The sequence below is a fragment of the Marmota flaviventris genome, chromosome 1, assembly GCF_047511675.1.
Source record: "Marmota flaviventris isolate mMarFla1 chromosome 1, mMarFla1.hap1, whole genome shotgun sequence".
Taxonomy (NCBI): domain Eukaryota; kingdom Metazoa; phylum Chordata; class Mammalia; order Rodentia; family Sciuridae; genus Marmota; species Marmota flaviventris.
In genome coordinates, this window is record NC_092498.1 from 21,404,473 (window position 1) to 21,429,101 (window position 24,629).

At 42.8% G+C, this 24,629-nt stretch overlaps 1 protein-coding gene across 1 annotated transcript in view; it reads left to right on the top strand.

The window, feature by feature from the left end:
- Positions 1-23,046, top strand: part of Chchd3 (coiled-coil-helix-coiled-coil-helix domain containing 3) — a 268,160-nt gene extending 245,114 nt beyond the window's left edge. The window contains exons 7-8 of the mRNA XM_027950153.2: positions 11,815-11,950; positions 22,287-23,046. Coding sequence (XP_027805954.1) covers positions 11,815-11,950; positions 22,287-22,310 — 160 coding nt within the window. The 3' untranslated portion in view covers positions 22,311-23,046. The remainder of the gene's footprint in view (positions 1-11,814; positions 11,951-22,286) is intronic.
- Positions 23,047-24,629: the final 1,583 nt, after the last annotated feature.

The window sequence follows — 24,629 nt, forward strand, 5'->3', positions numbered from 1 at the left end:
GACCGCCTATCCAGTTCCCTTCCTTGGAAACAACTGCTCTTTCCAATGGTGTATTTTTTTCAGGTATATTTCATGCATCTGTTGGCCCATAGATGTTCTATGATTTTAAATTGAACTTGCATACATTATGAGCTTATGTAATCATAGTTGACCAACATCCATAAATTCCTATTCTTTAAGTGTATTTCATGCGAGGCTTTCTCCATTAACCATCAGCCAACCATTCATTTGAGAGCACATCTGTCTTAGAGAGCAAGAAAGGGGCTTAAGCTGGAAGAACTGGAGATTTGGTACAGGTGTGAGGAGATGGCCATCAGCTAATGCACAAATAACCCCTGTCTTAGAGATGTTTATTTTCTATGTAGACACGTGTGCCTCAGTGAAAAGTCCAACTTGGGAGATACAGGAGGGAGTCTGACACGCCCCTCATCAGTATTGAGCATCCCTGGGAAGTCCTCTGTCCCTGCTCAGGTACCAGGGCTTTGCAGGTCGGCTGCACTCTGCTGCTCTGTGCCAGCTTCCGTAGGAAAACCCTCCCTTTCTTATGAGTGGCTTGCTCTCTGGATTCCTGCTGCAGTTGGGTGACTCATCCGACCTTTGAGGTTTCCCACCCAGCAAACCGTTTCCTTCCACTCCTCCCCCACCTCACTACCCTCATTTTAAAATATTCTTCACTGTGGACTTTTTGCTCGAGCCAAGAAATCTGTGTGTTACTCCTCAACTGCACCCTCTCTGCACAAACCACATCCTCTCTCTTCACATCTTTTAAAAATACTTGAAAACTCATCTTTTTCACACAGTCTGCCTCAGCTGGCCAACTTCTGAACACCTTTACTCCTTGCCCTCACTCTGTGTGATGGGAATGTGCTTGCACAATGTGTCCTTGCTGAAAGTGTTTTCGCTCTTTAATCTCTATGTAAGTTTCCATGTGAATCTTAAAGAAAAAAGTCCATTCGTGGCAGCCCTGCCTCCTGCTCCAGCCTTTCCCCATCACTGCCTTCCCTTCCTTCGCTTCTCTGTCTGGAATATCTGCCTGCCCCACCACTCAGGTCTGAGCCCTTCCCATTCCTTCCTGAAATTCCATTGTCTTATCTCAGGCTTTCCCGTCATCTCCAGCCAGATTTAAGGCAGCTCTCATCTCCCACAGTACCCAGAGTATGTGAAGGACCCACCTAATCCCACTGCCTCCATTTCTTTGTGTCCGTTTTCTTCTTTATCAGTTTCCTGCCATCTGGCTTCTGCCTTGTGCATTAGGCTGAGTTCCTCCTCCAGATTGCTAGGAATCGCATTCCGTGGCCTCTTACCGGTCTTCATTCCTTTAGATCGTCTCCTCTGTGACGAAACTCTGGTCTCCCAGCCCTGTGTACTGCCTTATGTTGCTGCTTCTCTCCGAGCTCACTTGTCCTCCTGTTCCATCTTCCTTTCCTGTCATTTCTCGACACAGGCCATTCTCAAGGCCCAGCTTTCTTTCCTGCCCTCTCCCCATGCGTCTTGGGGGGGATTTGTACTGTGTGATTTTAGTCCTGCCCATGGGCTGAGCTCCAGCTGCACACTTTAGATCCTGGGGCAGTGGGGACTCATTTCCACCTGGGTTCCTGACAGTGCTTGAGCACTCTCATCTTTACATCCCTGAGTCACTCTGTGATTCTCCTAGCCCTTCCTCTCCTCTCCTTCCGTGTCCTTCACTTACTATGTCCTTCCATTCTTGCTTGCTCGTCCTCCATCTTGCCTGACCAGTCTCCTCATCAGCTTATTTCACTTTAGCCAAGCACCACTCCACCGGTGGGCCACCCAGCCAGGGGATCTCCACTTCCATCCATCTGATTCCTTCACATCAGATCAGCTTTCTAAGGTGATAGCTTCACTTATGTTCAGAAAGGCTGGTGGCCTGCCATCACCTGTGCAGCAGAACCTGAGCGTGCCATCTCTTTTCGAAAACTGTATGTCCCAACCCCTCCCTTGTCAGCGCTACCTCTCCCCACCTACAACCAGTTCCCTGACCATGCTGGACTTGCCTGAGCCAGGATCTTGGCTCACACTGACCCTCACAGATGTCCTCCCTACCCCTTACAATCCTTCCCTTCACCTGGGGGTCTCCTCTCCTCCAAAAACCCCCCACGCTACTCCCAAATAGAAGCAATCACTGCCTCCCTCCTCAGACCTCCGTACCACCTACTTGCTGCCCTGTTTCCTGAACACTTAGATTCCCTATGACACCTGTGACCTTGAGGAGGGTACATCTTTCATGATAAGCTTTTGGGGGTGAATTAGTGTTCTCCCTGCTTTGTTCCTACACATCCTTTATTGCCTGGACACAGTGGCCTCAACCCATAGGGAATTCTGTCCGCCTGGCAACCCTGCACCCCTGGGGGATTCCCTCTTTCTGTGGCATGTCTAGCATCCTCCCCTTCCAGACATCGAAAGAGACATGGAGGACAGACAAATGGCTTAACTCTGTCCCCTCCCCAGCAACCGCTTCCTCCTCTCCTCATTTTTGATACTTAAAGGGCCAATCAGTGTGGGTAATTTTTTCCTTCCCTTGTCACTAAATAAATACATTTGCAGTTCTTTCTGTTAAGGGAGCCAGACACATTCCTTCCAGTGTGTATCTGGTATTTAGATCTTGCTTTTTAAATGTAGTGGAAGAAAGAGTACCACCTAAAGGAATGTAAGACACTTTCTCACTACTGACTTAAATTGTGGTCTTAACTTAGTTTTTTAGGATGTGTCACAGTCCTCGTTGAGATATGTGACAGTTTTTAAATTTTTCAAATTAAGCTCTTCTTGGCTTATCTTGGTATTAAAAGCACTCTCTTAAATTTGATCCTACAGGAAAGAGGTAGGGGTACTGCAGTGTATTTTTATGCCTGGGTGACTCAAATGGAATTTCACCAAACTCACCCCTCAAATCTCCCCTCAGCCAAGAAGCAGCATAAAAAATTCATCCCAAAGGGTAATTCTTTTTGAAAAATTATTAAACACCTAGAAATAGAAGCTTGGCATGACTGTGTGCTCTCAACTGTATATCTGCACAGGGTGTTGCTTCTGTACTGCTCAATTCACAGGAAGATTCGGTGATTCTCTGTTATTACGACAGTTAAATTTCATTGATAACAATAACACAGTAAGGCCTTTAGAGGTAAATATTTCTCCAAATATGGGAGGTTATGTTTGATGTTCATTAAATTTTCTCAGAAGCTCTTAGGTTTATTGCAAGCATCCTTTGTCGGAAAACCCTGGTAGATTGCCAGGACTGGCACTCCACCCGTTGGTTCTACCAAGGATACCGTTGCTGGCTTTCCAATTCTCTCTCCTCCGAACTCAAAGACTTTCTTCAGGAAGAACAGATGATGAACAGGGCCTTTCGAGAACTTGAAATTAGAGTTCTCTTGGAGAACAAGTGCCCCAGTTGGCTTTAGTTCCCTGCTCTAGACCTTGCAGTCTCCTCTTTCCCATGGCCTTCCCAGTGAGTTCGTTGCTATGCTCCATAGGTCAGCCCTCTCTTTTTTCTCCAACTGAACCAATATGGCGCATGACTCCTGTAATTCTGGTAAATTATTCTGCTTCCCAGGTTTCTTCTACTTTCTCCAACTTATCCCAGTTCCTCCTCTCTCCCTTCTGCCTCCAAATCTGGGCATTGATCCAGGAACAAATTATCCTGCTTTCTCCTTCTTGGCAACATCACTCACAAGCCATCGAGTGCCGAAAAGGCACTCCTGCGAAGGAAGCAAAGGAGGCTAAAGAGCAGTAGTGGTGCCAACTGGAAGTCACCCGCAGAGCTCTCCCGGCAAGACCTAGCCTCAGCATTCTTGTTGTTGGTAAGTAGGAAAGTTGGTCTCTGGCTGCTCCTTCCTTGTGGATTCTCTAGTTGACTCAGAATTTACAAGTTCCTACTGTACACAGCTATTCTCACCTCTCCAAACCACGCCTGTGTTAACATGTGTCATGAGCGCACACACGGAACTTTTATCTGAGGAAAAGCAAAGAGTTTAGAAAGCTTATGATTAGGGGGGATTCATAATTCAAGGTCAACGTCTCTGGCGTCTAGATCCACTGGGCACCTGTTCCTGCTGGCTGGAAAGTTGGTTCATGAGAATCTTGAGGCCAGTCCTCACTGTGTTCACTAGTGGTAGATTTCTTCTTATCTGGAATATGATGTATTTGGCTTGGGTCATTTCTAAAACTAGACATCTGTGTTTGCCTTGCAATGTGTTGATGTTATTCCCTCTTGATCTCTGATTATAAGACTCCATGTACACTTCTGTCTCGCCCCGCTGGACTATGAGCTGTCAGCAAGGATCACATCTTATTTTTATCCCCTGTCACAGTAGATGGCATGTAATGAGTGCTTAATAATTGTCTGTGACTTAATCATATTTGTTGTGGGAGTGACCAAGTGGATGAAAGAGTGAATGAACCCACCAGCTTCTATTTTCTACCCTTGGAACACTTAGAAACATTCCAGAGTAGCAGTGTGGAGGAAGAGAAATAATTCACAAAGCACAGGGGCTAAAATAACTGAGTCAGTGTCAATGTAAGTTCAACATATCATATAGATACACATGTTTAAGGAAAAAGAGATCTAATGTTGATGCATTATATATGATTCTCATGTTCTCAGTTGTCTAAACTATTTACAGTTAGATGAGATTAAATGCCATGCTTTTCAATAATAATAATAATAATAATAATAATAATGCTTTTCTTGGCTCTGAAACCACAGTATTCTATTATTAAGATAGTCAAATAAGACCAATTTTGTGCATAGGATTACTTGGTCTCATCCACACATGGATACATCCTATGGGGATTCAAAGGTAACTTGCAACCCTGAAATCTAGTTCCCAAGTGTTGCAATTTTGTAACCACCAGTTGATCCTGTGAACTGTGATTTTATCTGCCCCTACTGTGTGCAGGGCAAGAGGTTCTGCTTCTGCCCGAGGGACCATATAGGAGCTGCTGCACTGACACTTGTGAACTCACTAGTGTCTGTTTTACTGCAGCATTGTTGCCTGATGTTCGTTAAAAAATAACAATATTTCAAGCATTGGTAAGAAGGTGGGAGACCTATATGTCTAAATGAAGTCTTCCCCACCAACACCACAGTGCACTATGGTAGCTGTAGAATTTTGTCAGGTGGGAAGACCTTGAAAGCTTAAGAAAGCAGCATCCCTAGTTTGTCCTAAACGTGTTGTGATCTGGAAGTCAATTTCAGGTCCTTCCAGATTGAGTTAATGTTGACATTGATTCTTTTTGCCCCACAGTCTAGATCTATTTTATGTAAAGTAAGAATTATTTTATATCCTATTGAGAGGTAAAACCTGGTGATGTACTTAATATGAGTCTAGAATACCATGATATGGTGGAAAATAAAAATTAGCCAACTAATTGGGGTTTTTTTTGCCTCACATCAGATGCCTGACTTCACAGATCTTTTCATCTGAATAACTTATTTCTTGTCAAAGGTATTATTACTTGGAAAAAATTTCTGGAAAAAAATTCTTTTACTAATATGAAGTCATTTTTAGCCTCTCTCGTCTGATTTTAAGAGACTATTTGCAAAACAAAATAGTAAGGGCTTTCATTCATTGAAGACTCAGCAGAAAATGGTCCCATTTTTCTAAGTGCAAAATCCTCAAGAGAGGCCGGTGTTCTCCCACAGTGTACTTGTGCTGGGTGAGCCAAGGTGGCCTGATCCCACTCCATTTGGTGTGGCAGGTGAGATGCCCAGAGAGGTTCTCAGTGAAGGAAAGAGCAAGATCTGCCTCCTCGAGCAAAGATACTGGGCGTCAGGAGTCCCCCGGGGTTAGAGTGCACTATTCTTCACTGGCTGCCACCCACCAGCCAGCGTGCGGTCACATGCTATTAAATCCCCACACTGCCTCATTTTCCCAAGTACCTGGTATGATTGAATAAGAATGAAAATGCATCGAAAAACGGAAACTTTTTTGCTTACCTTACATTTTGGTGTGTTGGTGAGTGAGGTCAGTTGGCATAAGAACATTGTATCTGTGGGTGGAGACAGTCGCATCCTCACGAGAGCTGGGATAGGTGAGCAGAGATCCTGTATGGGATTTTTCTGGATTGAGGACTTTTACTCAGGATCCTAAAATCTGGTGGAACACTGGCTATGTTTCCCCCTCCCTCCTTTCAGGTTACCTTTTGTGGATCCCGATTATGGAGTTGTGATTCTGACATCTTTTGCCCCAACTAGCAGATTGCAATAGTAAGATATTTTCAGATAGATACTGCTCTCAAGCCTTGGAGTTTCAGGAGAGAACTCTCTCTATAGGCCTCCCTCTGTATCCACACAGGATTGGTTCCAGGACTCCCAAGGACACTAATATCCACAGATGCTCAAGTCCCTTATGGAAAATGGCTTAGTATTTGCATGTAACCTGCATATGTCCTCCTGTATACTTTAATTCATCTCACGATGATTTCGAATGCCAAATACAATGTAAATGCTGTGTAAGAAGTTGTCATATTGTATCATTTAGGGAGTAATGACAAAAAAAAAAAAGACTGTGTTCAATACAAACTCATTTTTTAAAAAATATTTTCTGAGATTGGCAATATGCAGCTATGGAGGGCTGGCTGTACTCTAGTAATCTAGCCAGAGCTGATGGTTTCTTTGACAGCACTCAAGTTGAGTCCGTTGGTTGAGTGGACAGTGCTCCTGATGGTCTGCTGTCAGCTTGACTGGTTCATTGAGCTAAGGGCTGCACCAGGGGTACTCAAGGCCAGGGTGCCCTTCTCTGATGACCCTTGGTGTGTGTGTGTGTGTGTGTGTGTGTGTGTGTGTGTGTGTGTGTGTGTTGTGATGATGGACAACATAGTAGTTAACATTCATTGGAAAATCTCTTCCATTTTTATTTTATTCTTTAAGAAATCATGTTACAGAACGTATGTGCAAACAAATGGAAACAAAGAAAGCAGGCACCTTTGGAAGAAATTTGGCCTCTCAAGCATAATTATGGAAATTTGATTATAGCCCAGATAGAAACATCATTAATGAAATGGTTAACAGTTACTAGGAATGTCAGAAATGCTTGAAATTGAGTTCTTTTTCAGATCCTACGTTTTTAGAAAAAGACTGTTTACATTTTATTCTGAACATTTTATTAGAACCCTGAAATATAAGGTAAAATAAAAATGAAAAAATTCATAAAAGATAATAAATATATTTTGGATATTTTTCTTCCTTTTTACTACCTTACACTGGCTTTATTATAATAAGAGCAATGAGTGAATTGTTACATCATTTTAAATACTAGCAACATGCTTAGCAGCTTTAGTTTTATGTTTTGAAAGAAAAGCAGAAACCCTAGCCACTGGGCTTAATGTATAATGAACAGTTTAGTGCAAAATAAAATAAGAGATTCTGCATTGTGCTGTAGGAATTAGGCTTAAAAGATTTGACTCCAGAGCTGTGTTGTATGCCTGCTCTTAGTGTGTTAGATGTGGTTTGATAAGACTGTGTGACCTCATGAAGAATGCATCATTGGACCCTGTTTAAAAATCAGAATTTTCCTTTTAGCACCAGCCATTTTCATTAATTCTCTCTACCCTCCCTCCCTTCCTCCCTCCCTCCCCTTCCTCCTCCTTTCCCTCCTCCAACCCTTCCCTTTCTCCTAGTGGTTCATTATGGTATCTGTAGAACTCTCTCAGGTACTTACTGGTCCAAATACACGCCAAGGATCTTCTTTGCATGCGCCTGCACTCATAATGAACCATTTCTGTGTTCCTGCGAGCTTTAGGAATTGTGGCTTCTAACTGATTGTCATTACATGACTTCTTTCACCTTCTGAGTGAAGAGTGGTAGGAGAAGAGCTATCTCCATATTTTTTTCTTCTCTGAAGTTACCCTATTATACTTGCCATTTATATTAGCAGAACTAAAAAGATGGGTAAGTAGTTTCCTTGAAATTTAAAGCTCAGACCCACATCAAAGAAGAGTCTAAGACATGAAAGTAGGAGAGACATCAGTGAAACCAGGGATGGCTGTAAAACAGGTACCCAAGTAGAACCGTATTGGAGGGTCTTAAGAGGAGACTTGTGAATACTGTTTAACTCAGCTTCATTTTTACTGAAAATGTTTTCATTTCTCTTTGATCAATTAACTCAACGTATAAGAAAATCTCCTAAGGAAATAATCAGAAATTGTAGTAATAATTCACATCCATCAGCAGGTTATTTGAAATACTGTAAAATTAGAAACAGCCTAAATGGATATTCTTTTTCTTTTCTCTCTTTTTCCAAAGTTTCTACAGAGGACCTGTCAAGTATAATGAGAAAAATACTTGGGTATATTTTCTTCAGTGCCTTTTAAGTGAATATTAGCATTGAACATTAGCCAAAGCCGGGGGAAACAGTTTTGTTGGCTATAGAATACCACCAGGAGTAATTCTTTTGATTTGTTTCTTGGACAAACCTTTGGTTCTCCAATTCTGCCTTCATGTGCTGACCTGCTTTGGCCACAGCTGCCACTGTTGGTGGCGGGAAGGTCAAGCTGAAGGCAGACTTCTTGTTCTTGTGGAAATGAAGAGAAGGAAAGAAACTAAGAATCAAAGGACAGGGAGAAAATAAAAGAGCTATGCATAAGGTATATTCCATTAAAAGTCCCCAACAATGTCAATAGACCAGAAAACAGGATTTTTTTTCCTTAATTGTTTTTGATGAATGTATATTCTCAAAGGTTGACTTTATTCTACCAATTCTTTTTTGCTAAACTTGTTTGTTTTGGTTCTCTAAAATTATATTCCATCTTCCTCTTTACAGCCTCGCCATTGCTTTGTTGAATCTTCCTTACAAACAATGAGATTGAACTGTTTTAATGTCCTTTGCAACTAAGATTTAATTTTCCTTCTTAGATATCTTGAAATTCTGCCTTTTGTTATTTTTGCTTAATAATGGCTTTTTCCATCAGCAGGAATGAAAGCAGTCAATAAAAGTCTATTGCCGACTCTATGATTACACAGAGGGTTTACCATAATGCATATTGGAAATGTCTTTGAAACCCTTTTCCTGAATGGAGGGTGCCGTGGCTCGTGCTTTATGGCCTTCTAATGCTAGACGGTAATCTCATTTAGCATTTTCCCAAAGTGAAAACAGTGCATTAGGGCAGCCTAACAAGCATGGCAGATCAATACAGAGGCAGAGCTTTGCCCTTACAGATTAATCCAAGGAGAATGTACCAGAGTCTACCCCAGGAACTGGGGGACAATTATGCTGATTTCCACCACTTCCCTCCCCCCTCTACCATCTAATCATCAATACAGGTTAAAACATATACAAAAAGGATTTCAGATGATGACTGCACTCACACTCATCCAAACAGACTACCAGACAGGAAGTCAAGGGCCCTGGAAGCAAGCAGTAGTATTGATTTGTGGTGATAAAAGTATATTTTGACACATTCCAAATCATAAATAACTCATGGACTTCAACTTGCATGAATAATAGCTCAGCTCAGGGTACATGCTTATATGCAATTTATATTACCTCTTTCTAAGGAGCCCACAGTTTAGATGAATTATCCCATTTCAAATAGTCTTTTTTAAGGTAAAAAAAAAAAAAAAAATGTATACACACTGTCTTCTTTCTGGTGTGCAGTGCGTCGATGCTCACTCTTCCGGCCTTTTCCTCTGCATACTGGGAAGGGCCATGTATCTGATGAGGTTTTCCTAGGCTTCCCTCCCCACCCTCTTCCCCTTGACTTTAAATCTAAGATACTTTGGAGACACATCAAGTTGTGAGCACCAGGGTAGAATGAAATTCTGCTGTGAATTGCTTGAGTAAGTTATCATTATTCCTGTATTTACTAGATTCAGCTGACCTGATGCTAATCATATTTTATTCAGTATTCATCCAGATGCAGGTCTTGCTACAAGCAGTCAGTGGTATCTGCACCTGTGCTCTTGGAAATACAGCTGACTCTTTTTAAATGCTGGTGTTCATAGTAGAAGATTAGGGAAGTCTGTGTCCAGAAAAATTCACAAACATCTGAACTTGAAATCTTAAAAAGAATTGAAACTCCTGGGATTGGGTTTAACTTCTGTTCTTGGGTATTTGACCAAGTAGTAAGGTAATGAATGAAAAAGTAAAAGCAAAGTTATGTAAAATTCGCAGGAGTATTTTTTTTCCCCTGTATGTCTGCCTTCTTTGGAGAGCAGTGGGAAGTAAATTCCCTTAGGGACCAGTAGCATGGTTTGCATTTCTATTTCAGCAAAATATATATTAGCTTAGTGTGTTGGATAAAAGTAATGAGGAGACAAATCGCCACCCAGGGGTTTCCTTATTGATGGGAAATATCCCCTGTGTTCTCTAGGGGTTTCTTTAGAACCCATTAAATTTAAAATAATGTGATTTCAAGATCATATGGAAATAACAAATTTAAATTTCAAAGACAGAACTGATAAGAAAAGACTGGAAGCATTTTTTGTTAAACAAAACTAATTTGAAAAAAAAAATGGATTCCTAGATTAAAAGTGATAATTTTATGTATTTTCTCCATGTGCATTTAGTTCTTAAAATCCAAGTACCCCTACCATGTTAATAAGAATATTTTATTTTTGTTTGTATAATTAATTTGGTTTGCTATTTTTCAAGTGTGTATTATGAACTTTTTTGGAAACATTTACATTTGGTAAAGCATATTCACTGAGAATAATTAACTAAAATCTGAGATTTCCGAATACCATTGCAGAATTTTATCCCAGGGAATTTTAAAATGCTTTCCTTCCACTCATTTGTATTCATTCAACGGATTCATTGCCTGACTTCTAGAAGAGATATTTAATCTAAAAGGAGAGGACACACACAAAAAAAGACAGAGTCCCACTTGGAACTTGCGTTCCAGTTAATGTAGCTAGCAAATGGCACTGGACTATGCTAGTCAGTCACTGTGGGGTGAGGAAGTGAATGGGGATCAACGGGTCACCATAAGGAGTGACAGACTCCTGGGGGAGGAGAGCTAGTGAAAGCCGCACCCAGAAGGCTGCACTTGAGCAGTTGGAAGATGGATAGGTATTTTCCAGATTTATAAGCGTGTGTGGGTGATTTGGGTGCAGAACGCTTCCAGATGAAGAGCAGCAGGAGCAAAGACACAAGAAGTATATGCACCAAACCTGAATGCAGTTTGTCCAGGCTGCAGCCGTGTGCAGGGTGGGATGGAGATGAAGGAGGAGGCAGGAGCATGACCAAGAAGGACTGTGCCTGTTGGCCTTGTATTTTATTTAAGAAGTAGTAAGGAAAGGCACTGACTCAGATGTATGTATTAGGAAGAACCCTCGGGAAGTCGTGGGGACAGGAATAGAGGGCAAAACACGGTGACAGAGACCCGTTTGGAGGTCATTGCTTGAATACAGGATATAAATAATTTGGAACTGCAGTAATGACAGTGGGCATGGAGAAGGAGGACCTGACTGCTGCTCCAGCTTCGTGACCTGCTGGACGCGGGGATGGGAGGGAGAGTGAGGCCTACAGGTTTCTGGCTTGGCAGGCTTGCTGCAGAGTGCCACACCATTCACAGGGGTTTGGATTTGGGTTTAAGTTTAAGAAGGTCATGATGTCCAGAGTCACTTGTAATGGTATTAATCCATGAAACTACATTTCCTAAAATTCATGAACTCTATATGCATTCTTTCATGGGAGTAATTTCATTGTGCTTCTTTGGAATTTGAAGATAATTATTCCATTAAATATTTTTCTATATTTACAGTGTACCTTCTTTAATGTTTTATGTATTCTTCAACCTCAGTCATCATTCTGAGTAAAGATCATTTGTCTCACTGGTCCCTGTTTTTGTTTGCAGGCGGTATGAGTATCATCCAGTCTGTGCTGACCTGCAGGCCCAAATCCTCCAGTGTTATCGCCAGAACAGCCACCAGACCCTCAGCTGCTCTGCTCTGGCCAACCAGTACATGCACTGTGTCAATCATGCCAAACAGGTGAGTGTGCGAGCAAGGCCAACTGGGACACCAGGAGAATGTCATGGGGCAGTATTAAGGATTCAGTGTATAAGAAAACGCATTATAAACTCGAGCCCTCCTCGTCAGGAATTACTGCAAGAATTGTTGCCACCCAGATCAACCTAAGAAGAGTCAGGATTTTTCCTGTGTTCAACTCATTTACATGCAGAGGGGAAAACTCTATTAAAATTATACTTCTTTCATTTGCCCCAAACCTTTTGTCTTTTAATAATTATATGCTCAAGGTCATTGCCTTGCTTTCCTAAGCCACTATTGAAAGCCAGCTAAGAGGAAGACCATAAATTCAGGAGCCAGAAACTTTGGATCCATAAGCAGCAGATAGCCTTGGAGAGAACCTAGTTTAAAAATAACAACAGCAATGAAAGAAACCTGCTATTCAATCCCTTGTCGATCCTTCTATCAGTTGGTAGAGTCCACCCAGGCAAGGAAAGGGAGACTGGAGATGGGATTTAGGAAAGAATTTCCCTTGCTTTCATATGTCATATTCTTCTTTTGACCCCTCGTCTCAGAATAACACAATGTGCACAGAACGTGTATTTGCTCTGATTTATGTACTTTAGAAGGCTAATGATAACCCTAAAGCAAATTAACAATGCCAACAGGTCATGTAATTGCCTCTCATTTAACTGCTTTAATAGTTGGATGTAGGTGGTTCTGAGAGACAGAAATTATTGGAAACTTTGGTTCTTTCTGCTGATGAGTTCCCTAGAGTTGACCTTCTAACCCGACTAAATCTAGTGTTTGAGTTACACAGCATGCCTTTCTGCAGTCCAATTTGCTGTAGTTATAACAATACCACTTAGTGTAAATTTCTCATACTCTATGAATATCTGAAGGGAGGACTGGTATTGTCTGGATGGCTGGGAAATAACAGTAACACTAGAGGAAAAAATGTAATCAAGATGAAAAGCCCATGTTGTCTTTCAGAGCCTGGGGGCTTGTGGCTTTTGTTTCCTTCCTGCTTCTAGCAGCTTGTGTCTGCCAGGAATTCTTTTCTTTAAGGGTGTTTGGTAGAGGTGACGTTGCTAATGTTAAGTTAGTACATTTTATTTGTCAAAAACAGCTTCTGATTTGCTCTTACTGAGCCCCAACCCAACCTTCAATATTGAGAGAACTGGAAGTGATTGGGACTGGTCGGTTGACTCCTGGGTTTTCTAACTTGATAATCATGCCTTATTGAGGAGGAGCTGAGGAATCAAAGGAAGGAATGGCCATGACATAATGCACGTTCATCCTGGTGTCTGACGCACACACCTGTTTCCATGGCGTGCTTTGTAACATTACCGAAGGTGGCGACTATAAGCGCGTTGGAAATGTTGACTCCCTCTGCCTGTCTCGCTTTTGTGGAATCCTCCACTCATAGTTCCAGGGGATCGGTGGGGCATCTTTATAGAATAAAACAAAATTAACATGATAAGGTCAAATACACCACAGGATGCAAGAAAGTTAGAATCTGGCAGGTCTGAGTTGGTATCATATCCATGCCCAGCATTTGACAGGGGCTATGACCTTGAGCCTTCATTTTCCTCATGTGTGATTGAGGTAATGTGATGATTACATTCATGCAAAGTTTTCAACAAATCTCTTCCCCCTCTTTCTCAGTTATAGTCTTTCATGCTGAAATGAAACAGATTAACATTAAATTATTGCTAGTGACTCCCAAAGAGACCCTCCTTCCTCACCCTCACTTCCCAGTCCGACACATCATTTAGTATTATTGGTGGTCAGATGTTTGAAGTATCTATTGTTTTATGGCTCTTATATTCAGTTATAGTACAAGGTGATATTAAAAGATATGTCAAAAAAACCTTTATCCTAAGACAGGCAACATTGAAATGGGCGAGAATCAAGAAACATACCACTTTGTATTTTTATAGTACTTAGGATTTCAAGGTCATTTCACATTCATCCTGTGACTTGTTTTTTATGACAACCTGAGATGTAAATAGAGATGGTTTTATTGTCACCATTTTACAGTTGAGAGCATTGAAACCCAGGGAAATTGTGATGGTAAATTTAACAACTAGACTGAGAGGTACCTTGCCATAAAAACAAATTTCAAAATAAGTTAAGTAGTGTTTGGTTTTTGAGAAGGTATGTGTATGAGGGGATATCGATCATCCACTAATACAGAAATAAGGCAATAATGGAAAATGCCGGCAGTAATGATAAAGCAAGGGATAGGAGCACTAATAATCTGACAAGGTAGTAATAGAGTCCTGAAGGTCACAAATAGGGAGTGAGATGGTCACAGGGGCAGCTCGCACTGTCCCTTGGAAGATGACACAAGATGGCAGGAGGGAGCTGACATCAGAGTTTCATGAGAAGTTGCTGTCCTTCTGGTCCCAGGTTGTCCTTTTGCTCACTGTGAAGTTAGTCTCACCTCATGACACCATCCCTGCTTCTTGGTTGGAAGAGACTGTGGCATTGTTTGTGGTCTTCACTGCCTATTGTGACAGTTCCTGATGGCCAACTCCCCTTCTTATGCTTCCTGTTCAATCCAGAGGTCAGGCTGGACATGTGAACATGACAACATCCCATTAGGTGATATTGTCCATTTCCGACGTAGTGCAAGGGTTTCCCCCATGGAATAATCCCAACAGCCAAATCCCCTGCACTTCTAAATGACTCAAAGGATTGGGCTTTCACAGGTTCCCTGGGGTACCATCTTAGAGACTAATAGATTTTACTGGTAGGAAAATTTCCGGATGTTCCTTAGCCTTACTTTTCTTTTCTTCTTATTCATCCACTTACTCACATCAATCTTCAGCTGTTCTTAAACAATTCCTCATGGGTTGACATGAGACATTTAGACTGTTATTTCCAGTATATTAAGTTACGTGTTCTTCATAAGAGTAAAGAGATTTTAAATTGCTCTAATTATTAACTCTAAGACTTAAAAGCTACTGGTTAGCTAAGATACGCCATTTATGGAGAAGAACTCATTGATTGACAAGACTTCTGTGTCTTCTATTTCTTGTGCCTGCTTAGCCCTGTAACTCTCTTAAGCGCCCCAAGATTGAATTATCTCGTCTTACCTTTAAAACCTGGTTCCTACTCACCCTCTCCACTCCTGCCTTCCATGGGACTATGCGGTGGGGGAGCTAATAGTATCTATTTACTAGTGGACCTAAATATGCCCAAGTTCTATTTTAAAAGGCTGGAAGAGTATAGAAAAGACTGGCGTCCAGATCCACATTGCTCTGTCCCCTAAAACACTCCACTACCTGATACTTACAACAGAACGGGCCCACTTTGAGGGGAGGGAGTCTAAGTTAATTTCAGCTTTTCCCCAACCTTGATGGCTGGATTCTCTTTGAACATTCTGTTCACCAGAGGGTAGAGTTATGAGAAAATGCTATTGCTACTATCCTAAACTAGTTCAGGAGTCTAGAGCTTCAGTTTCTTATGTGGTGGATCGAGGGTTTGAAGTAGGTGGTCATTGAGGGTCTTCCAGCTCCATTATTCCAGGACTGGTTCTACTTTCATGGACGGTACCAAGAGGCAGCACATAAGCATGCATGTTCACAGACACACTCAAGAGGCAGGGCCTACGTACAAGCAGCACCCCTATTTTTGAGACTTCCTGTTTTTATACCTGGACCTCTTTGACTTTGCTCCCAGCCTTTAACTTTCACCCAGAACCAACAGCAGCTGCGCTGTGGCTGGTCTGCCAGTCGCCTGGCCTCCCACAGCTATGTACCCTTCCTTGAGTTCACACTCCCGACAGCCCTTAGGAAGTCTAGGTGGCAGAACAAACTGGGAGTGGGTAGAAATAGTTTCCCAGTTCCTCCGATGTCAGCAAAGTGAAAAACAGCCATTTGCACGCTGTTGGAAGATGCAGCCTGCCATCTGAAAGCTCCATTAGGAAATGCAGGAGTCCTCAGCCAGCTCAGGGTCAGCTGCACTGTGACGTCTCTTGTCCTATGAGGTTGGGTCCAGGGAAGGGAAGAGATTTTGAAAATGGAGCAGGAAGCCAGGATCAGAAGAACCAAGATCACTCTAGGACCAGCAGTAAGGGCCAACCCCTGGAGATGCCCAAAGATCAGAGAGAAATATGGACCCTCCAGTCTGAAATGGAGAGTCCAGAAACCACAGCAGAGGTTTAAGTCAGTGAGTAAGAGTAGATCAATAGCCACGCAGTCAGCTCAAGGAATGACCAAACTGAGGACATCTTATAAGTGAGACAAGGCCCTCCCTCTTTGGGGAGATCAGAAAGGAACTAATTGTGTGAGGAGTGTGGGGTCAACACCCTGACAAATAAGGCTGAATCTCAATGTGACATTGCTCCTTCCCAAGGCTCCTGCACCTAGACCTTCCAAATCTCAAATATAAATGACATCTTCAGTACATGGTTAGCCTCCAAAACAGAAGAACTCAAGGTCAGTGCATGTGAAAGATTTTGCCCTGGCCATATTTCTTCTGAAGGTTCAGATATTTCTTTTATTATTTAGAGTATGAAGAGGACCTGAAAACAAATAGGAACTATTGCTTAGAAATCAGGATTCTTGAAGGCACCCTGGTGCCAGAGCAGGCTGTATTTTACGATTGTTTTCAGATGGACTCTGTTTTAGTAGACCAGGCTGTTGGAGCTAGAAGGACTTAAAGATCAGGTCACCCAGCTTCATTTTTTTACTTATACAGTTCACACTCAGAGATTATCAGTGATCCGTAGGCATAGCAGAACCCAGACCCAAAGGCTGCTCTTGGTTCCAAGCCCAGCGACCTTTTCCCCGTCATATCTGACCAGCAGTGTGAATGGACTTCACAGTCACCCTGGAAGTTTGTTTCAGGTGCACATACCCAGTCTCCTCTCTGGAGATTCTGATTTGGAAGGTCAGTGATGAGGCCTGGGACCTCAACTTTCACTAGATACCCAGGAGATCGTGCACAAGATCTGAGAAGTTACTTCCAGAGCCCATTGGCCTGGACCTCACTGAAGGTCTTCCACCTTTCAGAGATCCTGCTGGGTTGGTGTTTTTCCTCTTTCAGAGATGAGAACTGTCTGTCATTACCTACCCATCCAAGCCACCTGGCGGTAGTCCAACCCTAGAATATATCCTTAGCCTCAAGAACAAATTGGAAGTTGGCCTTGTAAAGAAGGTGGGATCCCCTTCAAAGAAAGTTTTCTTTTCCCCTCTTGCTTCCACTGAAACTGTAGGTGGTCCTGCATGAGGAGCCACTCCTGGTGTTCCTAGGCAGGAGCAAGGGACAAGCACTGAGCCAAGGTGACATGGTCACAGTTGTGACCAGACCTCCCTTGTCTGTGCTATTCCCAGGCAACTGCTCCACAGTTGGAGGGGGGGGTCTTCTGATTCACACAACACCCACCTTCAGAGAGCGCAAGGAGAAATCCAGAGGTGAACTTTGTGGGGAAACCCATGGGAACTTGTGTCTCTTGTGTCCAGGGCCTTGTTTATTATCATCGCCTAATGACATTTATTCATCTCTGGCTGGGCTACTGTTCATGGGGTGACACACAGGAGTTTCATAATAGATCTGCTACCCTTCTTGGGGGCGGCCAAATCTGGAGACACATCGAAACAAACTAAATTCCAAACTTTAAATTTGTTACCCCAGCCTCTTCCATCATAGAAATCCTTTTCTAAACCACTTTCTGAAAGTAGTGGTTTGCTTTATGACATTTTCTCTTTTTTTTTTAATCTGAGTTTAATAGAAGAAATATTACCATGGCAATAGATTTTCATTTTTCTTAATAGGCATTTCTTTTCCAGTGCTCATCCTTCAAGAGTTAGGACTGCAGTATGTTTGTGTTTTGTCTGTTATTGCAGCAAGTTGTATAAACAGTTAATTACTTGTAACTTAATTTGAATATTACACATAGCATTTGTCATAGAAGACCTAAAACCGGATAGAGACAGAGGAAAGTTTACTTGTGTTTCTTCCAAAGCAGGAAGAACAAAGAGCAGCCCTGGCTAGGAGAAGAGATAGACATTGAAAACAGAGCAAGTGAGCTAACCAGTGTCCAGGTGGGGTGGAGCAGTGCAGGGCCCACAGGCAAAGCTGGCTTTCTGCTTTGGTAAATCAAAATTATAGATGACTTTCCTTCCCATCTCCCAGTCTTTTCCTGTCTTGTCCCTCCTCGCAGCTCCATTCTCTTCCCACGCTGACTTCCTGTCCCACCTTAATGACAACTCAAGTGCCAAAGCTGTGTCTAACCTAGGACACATGCCTGTGTCAATTTCCCCTGGACTTATATAAACCTTCCTGTGCCGATTCCCAACTTAATTAGGTCTGAAATCTTGGGGAGATGCAGAATAAGCTTGCCCAGAGATAAGTATTCTGAGTGATATCTTTGGGGGGAAAAAATGACTATTCTCTTTGTCATGATTACTCAATAATCCAAGGTTGCCATAATTCCTTTCAAATATATTGGGACAGCCAGAAGCCAGGGCTGCTGGGATAGTTAACCCCTGCAAGAGAGCTGTAATGCAGAAATCAGTTGACAGGATGACTGTGTAACCAAAACATTTGAGGAAAGTGGTTAAGATCATTTTAATACGTGGAAATGACACACAATTTCAGGTCTCCAGGGCGCTGTTCTTTTTGACAGTGTGAGCTGCCAGTTGTTCCTCCGTGGCTGGAATCGGAGAGATTCGGGAAAAGAGCCGTGTTAACGCGTGAACCATTCTCTCCTTTTGGTAATTTACCCAGCTGTTGACAAAAGGAGTTTCTGTGGGTCCAAATATGTGAATGATGAGCAGAAGCAAAGAATTTTTCTCTCCACATTAAGATTAAGTGTTAGCAGTTCCTTAAATGAAGGAAGCAATTTTTTATAACTTGCAAAGCTTCTCCCTCATTCTTCAGGGAATTTCCTATGTTAATTTATGCAGTGTTAAATTTATGCAGTGTTGAAATTCAGCCCAACAGCATCTCCTTACAGAACCGATACAGATATTGCCAGGGAACCTATATGGTGGAAACACATACCCTGCCAGGCCCGAGGATCCCCAGGCTGAAGGCCCTTCTGCAGTGGGGTTGGGCAGGTTTTATCCACAAAGCTGTGATATAGTAATAACACAGAATGCTCTATCAGTTTATTCATCTTTTTTAAAAATTCAACTTGACATTGTATGAGTTAATGTCTCTGACAGCAGCTAGACAGTTTTGTACCACCTCTGCCACCCTTTGGTGGCAACTAAGTGCAGTTTGACAGCAGGTTTATAGACCAGCCCTGGAGCTTTCCTGTGGGCCCTCGAGTTTCTAAGATGTCACTCGTGAATCCACTGAATCACTACGCTACTGTTGAACATGAGGATTTTAAATACACATGCAGAGGATGTGAGGTTATGAGTTTTGTATTTGCTCATACGTGGGTCTAAGAGTCTATGTTACATTGGCCCATTGATCCCCAAACCAACCAGGGCCAGCTTGTCTCTCTCCAGGACAGTCTGACCTTGTTAGCATTATGTGATTTGTCTGAAAAATAACCCATCTACGTTTGATCAGGGTTACAGAGGAGAAAAAAAAATGATGTAAAAAATCCCTAGACTCTCCAAAACCCCTTTAACTGGGGCTTTAATTATGTTGTAGCTGCAGATTATTTTACCGCATATAAAAAGGGGCATATTGCCACACATCTGTCCTTATAACCATAAGACCTAAATGGTAGGGAGAGGCACAACCATGTCATCTTGACCAGGTGGTGTGTTCAAGAATACAGTGAGTGCAGGCCCCAAAATGCACAGTGGTGGGTGGCGTCGCTCATAGTTGCATCATTTTCTCTAGGAACTAAATGCCCTTCAGTGGGCTGGGTGGGGGTCTGCTTTATAACAGCTTCACTGGGTGTTTAATGAAGAATGTTGGGGTGAAGTTGTCTGTATATCAGGAAGTTACAGGGCACCCCTGTGTGATGGAGACTTTCACACAGGTCAGGTGACAAGGGGTCAGCATAGGTGAGATGCTGGACGGTGTCCGACTCTTGCCTGGTAGCTGCTCATTGTTCTGTTTTCCCAGCAAGCCCAGAGCTCCTGGGGCGACGCCTGGAAGAGGAGCCTCACTTCCAGTGCGTGCTCACAGGACAGCTCTGCCCAGAGCCTTCCCCTTGGTCTACCGCGTCCTTCTGGTTTCTATGGATGCATCTTGCTTTTCTCATTTGTTTCCCATTTGACTGGAACATCATCTTGCCTTCTGTTTCCATGTGTGTTCTCTGTAGCTAGTTATCTGCCTTTACTCTGTTCTTCTTTGGTGCCCTCCAGACATGAACTCCTTAGAAATCTACGATTATTAATTTTATAATTAGTTTATATTAATTTATATTAATTTTTTAATTATTAATCTGTCCACCTTCGCTTCTGTGACCCAACACTCTTGTTTGTTCTTCCACTCTCTTTTCTGCCCATTTTAAATTCTCTTTTCTTTTTTTATCTTTGACCTTAAATCATTATCTCTAGTGACCTTTGACCTCCCTTCTCCAACCTGCAACTTACTTCCAGGCGTTTCCACCCAGGATGTCTCCTTCAAAAATCATCTAACACACAAATATAAAATTGAAGTCCTCATTCCCAGACTGGCTCCTCCCACCAACCTCCCTATTCTCTTGGTGACCTTCCCACACACTCACACTGTCACTGAGGGTCCACCGGTACCTCGGGCCTCATCTTCTCTCTTTTTGCTTCCTGTGGAGGGTATGTGTGTGCATTTCCTGTTCCCATCCTTGCTTGATTTCTTAAATGTTCCTCCCAGCTTTCCTCTCTTGGATCCATTCTGCCTGGTTCTTGTTGGATCCCCACATTGTTTCGTTAGCAGCAGGAAGCATCTCAGCCTGACTCCATTCTGGGCCCCTCTTATGCTCTGTCTCTTGGTAAATCTTGAGCACACACCTTGCCTTACAGCAGGCCCCTCTCCCTCCTTCCTGGTCATCCAGGAACTGCTGGCTCCCAACTCTTTGCCTCAGCTTCTCACCCCACCCCTACCCATCCCTCTCCCTGTGCTCTGCTCTATTCCAACCCAATGAAAGATCATCTGAGAAGCTGTCCCTGATCACTCCTTCAGTGTGAGGCAGAACAACCCTCTGTCTATCTAATGCCTTCCCTGGAAGCATCCACAAGAAAACAGGAGGAAGGAAAAAACTACATTTTCCCAGATATACTTTTGTTCCTTTTGAATTTTTTACCATGAACATATTACTTGTTCAGTGAAATAAATTTTAGCATATATTTAGCAAATAAATAAAAATTAGCAGATTATGACCCTGAATCTCATGGTGTTTTGATCAGCAGGTGTTATTTGATCAGCATATTAGTTTCTTCATAGCCCTGAACTGAGAGCAGAGAGAACCCTGTAGGAGGCCGGCTAAGAGCTGAGCCAGTGTGGGGTTGCTGGGAGGGTGCAGGAAGCCAGGGGAAAGCGTCCACCCCTGAGGGCCCCTCCCACCCTCTTCTGAATAATTTTAGCATTGTGTCATTTGTTTCTTTTTAAAGATCTCTGAGGGGCTGGGGATGTGGCTCAAGCAGTAGCACGCTCGCCTGGCATGCATGCGGCCCGGGTTCGATCCTCAGCACCACATACAAACAAAGATGTTGTGTCCGCCAAAAAATAAATAAATATTAAAAAAAAAAAAAAAGATCTCTGAGAATGGAAGAGGTAGATCCCTGCATCAGCTAGCTGTAGAGTTTTGGGGTTTTGTGATTTCAGCGTTTTTATACTAGGAGTTGAACCTTGGGACACTCTACCACTGAGCTACATCCCCAACTCTTTTTATTTTGAGACAGGGTCTTGCTAAGTTACCCAGGCTAGCCTTGAACTTGTGGTCCTCCTGCCTCAGCCTCCTGGGTCACTGGGGTTTCAGGCATGCACCACCGGGCCAGGGTCTGACCATAGCAGTGCCCAGCATGGTAAGCATTCTGCCTGGGGTGAGCTGATGGCACTGCGGGAGAATCTTGCTGAGAGATGCCCTCTCAGAGACCTTGGGTTCAAGTCCCCAAACCCCTGTCACACTGCACTGACAATCATTGCCCTCTCTGGTCAATGTGGTCACATCTCCAGATGCCCCTGGTAGTGAGATGGCACATACATGCCCACTCTACCCCACTAGCCAGGCCGTGTTCTTAGGGTGTTCTGCTGGGATTCTGGTGGGGAGGGCTCATTCAGATATCAGGAGTGTTCATTAAAGGTAGTAATACTGTGTGGCCAGGAAGCATATGCCTTGTTTTGTTGTTGACGTAGATATTTGGAAAACAGTGTAAATCATCTTAAATAGTTCACTGCCTTCTTGTATTTTCATGATGTCTTTCTGGTGGTAAAACTTATACGCTTTCTATTTCTCTTGCAGAGCATGCTGGAGAAGGGAGGGTAAACCACCTTAGAGAACATGCAAGCTCCTTCAACATTAATTCCAGAGGTGGAACATTTTTTTTTTTCCTAGTAAGAAAAGAACCCAGTTACAGAGAAGACCACTAAAGAGAAGGACCGGAAAATGGACTCGACAGAATCATGTCATGTTTTGATCAGCAACAATTTGAAAGACCAAGGCCTGGCTCAAGGCTCAGTCATCCAAGGACACTGTCCGGTGTTACTAAACCCCACTGATGGTGAATAAAAGACAAGGGCGGCCCTCTCCACCTTTTTGTACTTTCTATTTAACTTCCACTAACCATAAAAGGCTTCCCGAGCCACCAAGCTCCACTGTTTGGTGAAACCCCACTCTCACAGAGCCTGGAGGGTATCGGGAGGCCGAGCTTATCATAGTGGAGGGGAGACGGCAAAAGAGCCACCCGAGCTCAGAGCCTCGGTGGTGCTGGGGGGAGTTGTCTGGACCTGTCTGGGCCGCAGCTAGTTGCTTCCACTCTCTTCCTTTTCTTCTTTGATTTATATGAGAATTTATTTCATTTTAACTTATTATGCTGATCATGCAAATAAGAAGACAGAAAGGAAAGAAAATGTCCCCTTTAACTGGAATAATGTTTATGATTACAAGTGAAATAAGGCATTTTTACCAACATAAAGGCCACCTGGCTTATGCAACCTCTGTCATGAATACTGACAACTTTACTTTGCTCACTGTCAATAATAAATATATTTTCTGACAAAGACTGGCATTGTAGCTCGGGGCCTCCTGCATCCTTTGACTGAGGCGGATGGGTGTGCTATGGGACAAAAGGCAATGTACATTGTTACTAATTTGCATTCGTGCTGTACCTTTTCTCCAAAAAAGCACTGAAGCACATCACAGGACCACAGGCAGGCAAGGGATAACTAGCAGCTTCCTCTCCGGTAGGTAGAATCCAGTAAGATTTTTACAAACTGCATGAGCCTTCCTGTTGTGTGGGATGACTGGAGTCATCGTGCCTGGGGCAAGAAACAGATTAGATGACCTTCGTTAGGACCTTCTGACCATGCGATGGTATGAAATGTTTTTTAAAAAGTCAACCTTTAGAGTTTCCCTCTTTCCAGTTTCATTGAAACTTGTGGTTATAACTCTCCCTTTACTATGAGGATTGGTGCTTCGGCCCTGAATTGGAACAAGTTGGAAGCTGAATGGGATGGGCCTTCCAGGAAAAGGAGGAGGAGAAAATGTTGGGGCTCTGTGATATCTATCCTCGATGTCTTTTGTCATGTAGAATTTTTATTTCCTTTTTATTTTGTTAGAGGGAGAAGTTAGCAAAATTACTTAGAATACATACTTTGGAATAAGGCTTATTTGTGTTCAGATTCTGGCTCTGCTACATACCAGCTGTGAGGCCCACCATCCAATTCACCTACTCAATGACACCTCCATTTCTTTTTTGTGGTACTAGGGACTGAACCCAGGTGCTGTACTATTGAGCTACACTCCCTGCCCTTTTATGCTTAATTTTGAGACAGGATCTCATTAAGTTGCTGAGACTAGCCTTGAACTTGCAATTCTCTTGCCTCATCACCAAGTTGCTGGAATTATGGTGTGTGTCACCCCTCCCAGCTTTAACCCCCCCCCCCATTTCTTAAACTGTAAAAAAAAAAAAAGAAGTCAATGGAAGAACCTAGTGTTTAGATTTACCGTGAAGAATCAGAATGTTGACCATATACATTTAGTCAGACCCAGTAAAGGTTGCAGATTTGTGATTGTTCTTTAAAGGTATTTGGGGTTGGGGGCATGGAAGGAATGTCTACAACTTATGTCCCTACTGACTTTTATTTAAAGAAAGTCAGGTTGAACTTGAGAGGAGATAGTATCACCCAACCCATGTAAAGGAAACTAGCTTCTTCAGCCAAGTCCCTGGGTTGGCGCCATCTGAATGACATCCTCGTGTGCACTTGAGAACACACCTGTAAGTCTGATGTTGATTCTGAGTGACACTGGAGACCCTCCTTCCACAATTACCAGGCTACTCTGTGATTACTGTTTAATGAAGGTGTTTTTGTTTTTTTTGTTTGGTTTTGTTTTTTTAATGGTGCACAATAAGCTGAGCTCATTTAAGTGTGAATGAAGGAGTCATTGGTGACTGGAGGAGCCGCGCATTTTGGCACTGTCAGGACAGCATGCAGGTAACCACCTGAGAGAAATAATAGGTACACAGAAACAAATGTTTACACGGTGACTTGCTATAGTGTTTGCAAATCAGCTAACTCACAAATTCCCTCCTATACTGCTTTGTTTTGCAATTTGGAGCCAAGAACTTGGCACATCCCAGGCTGC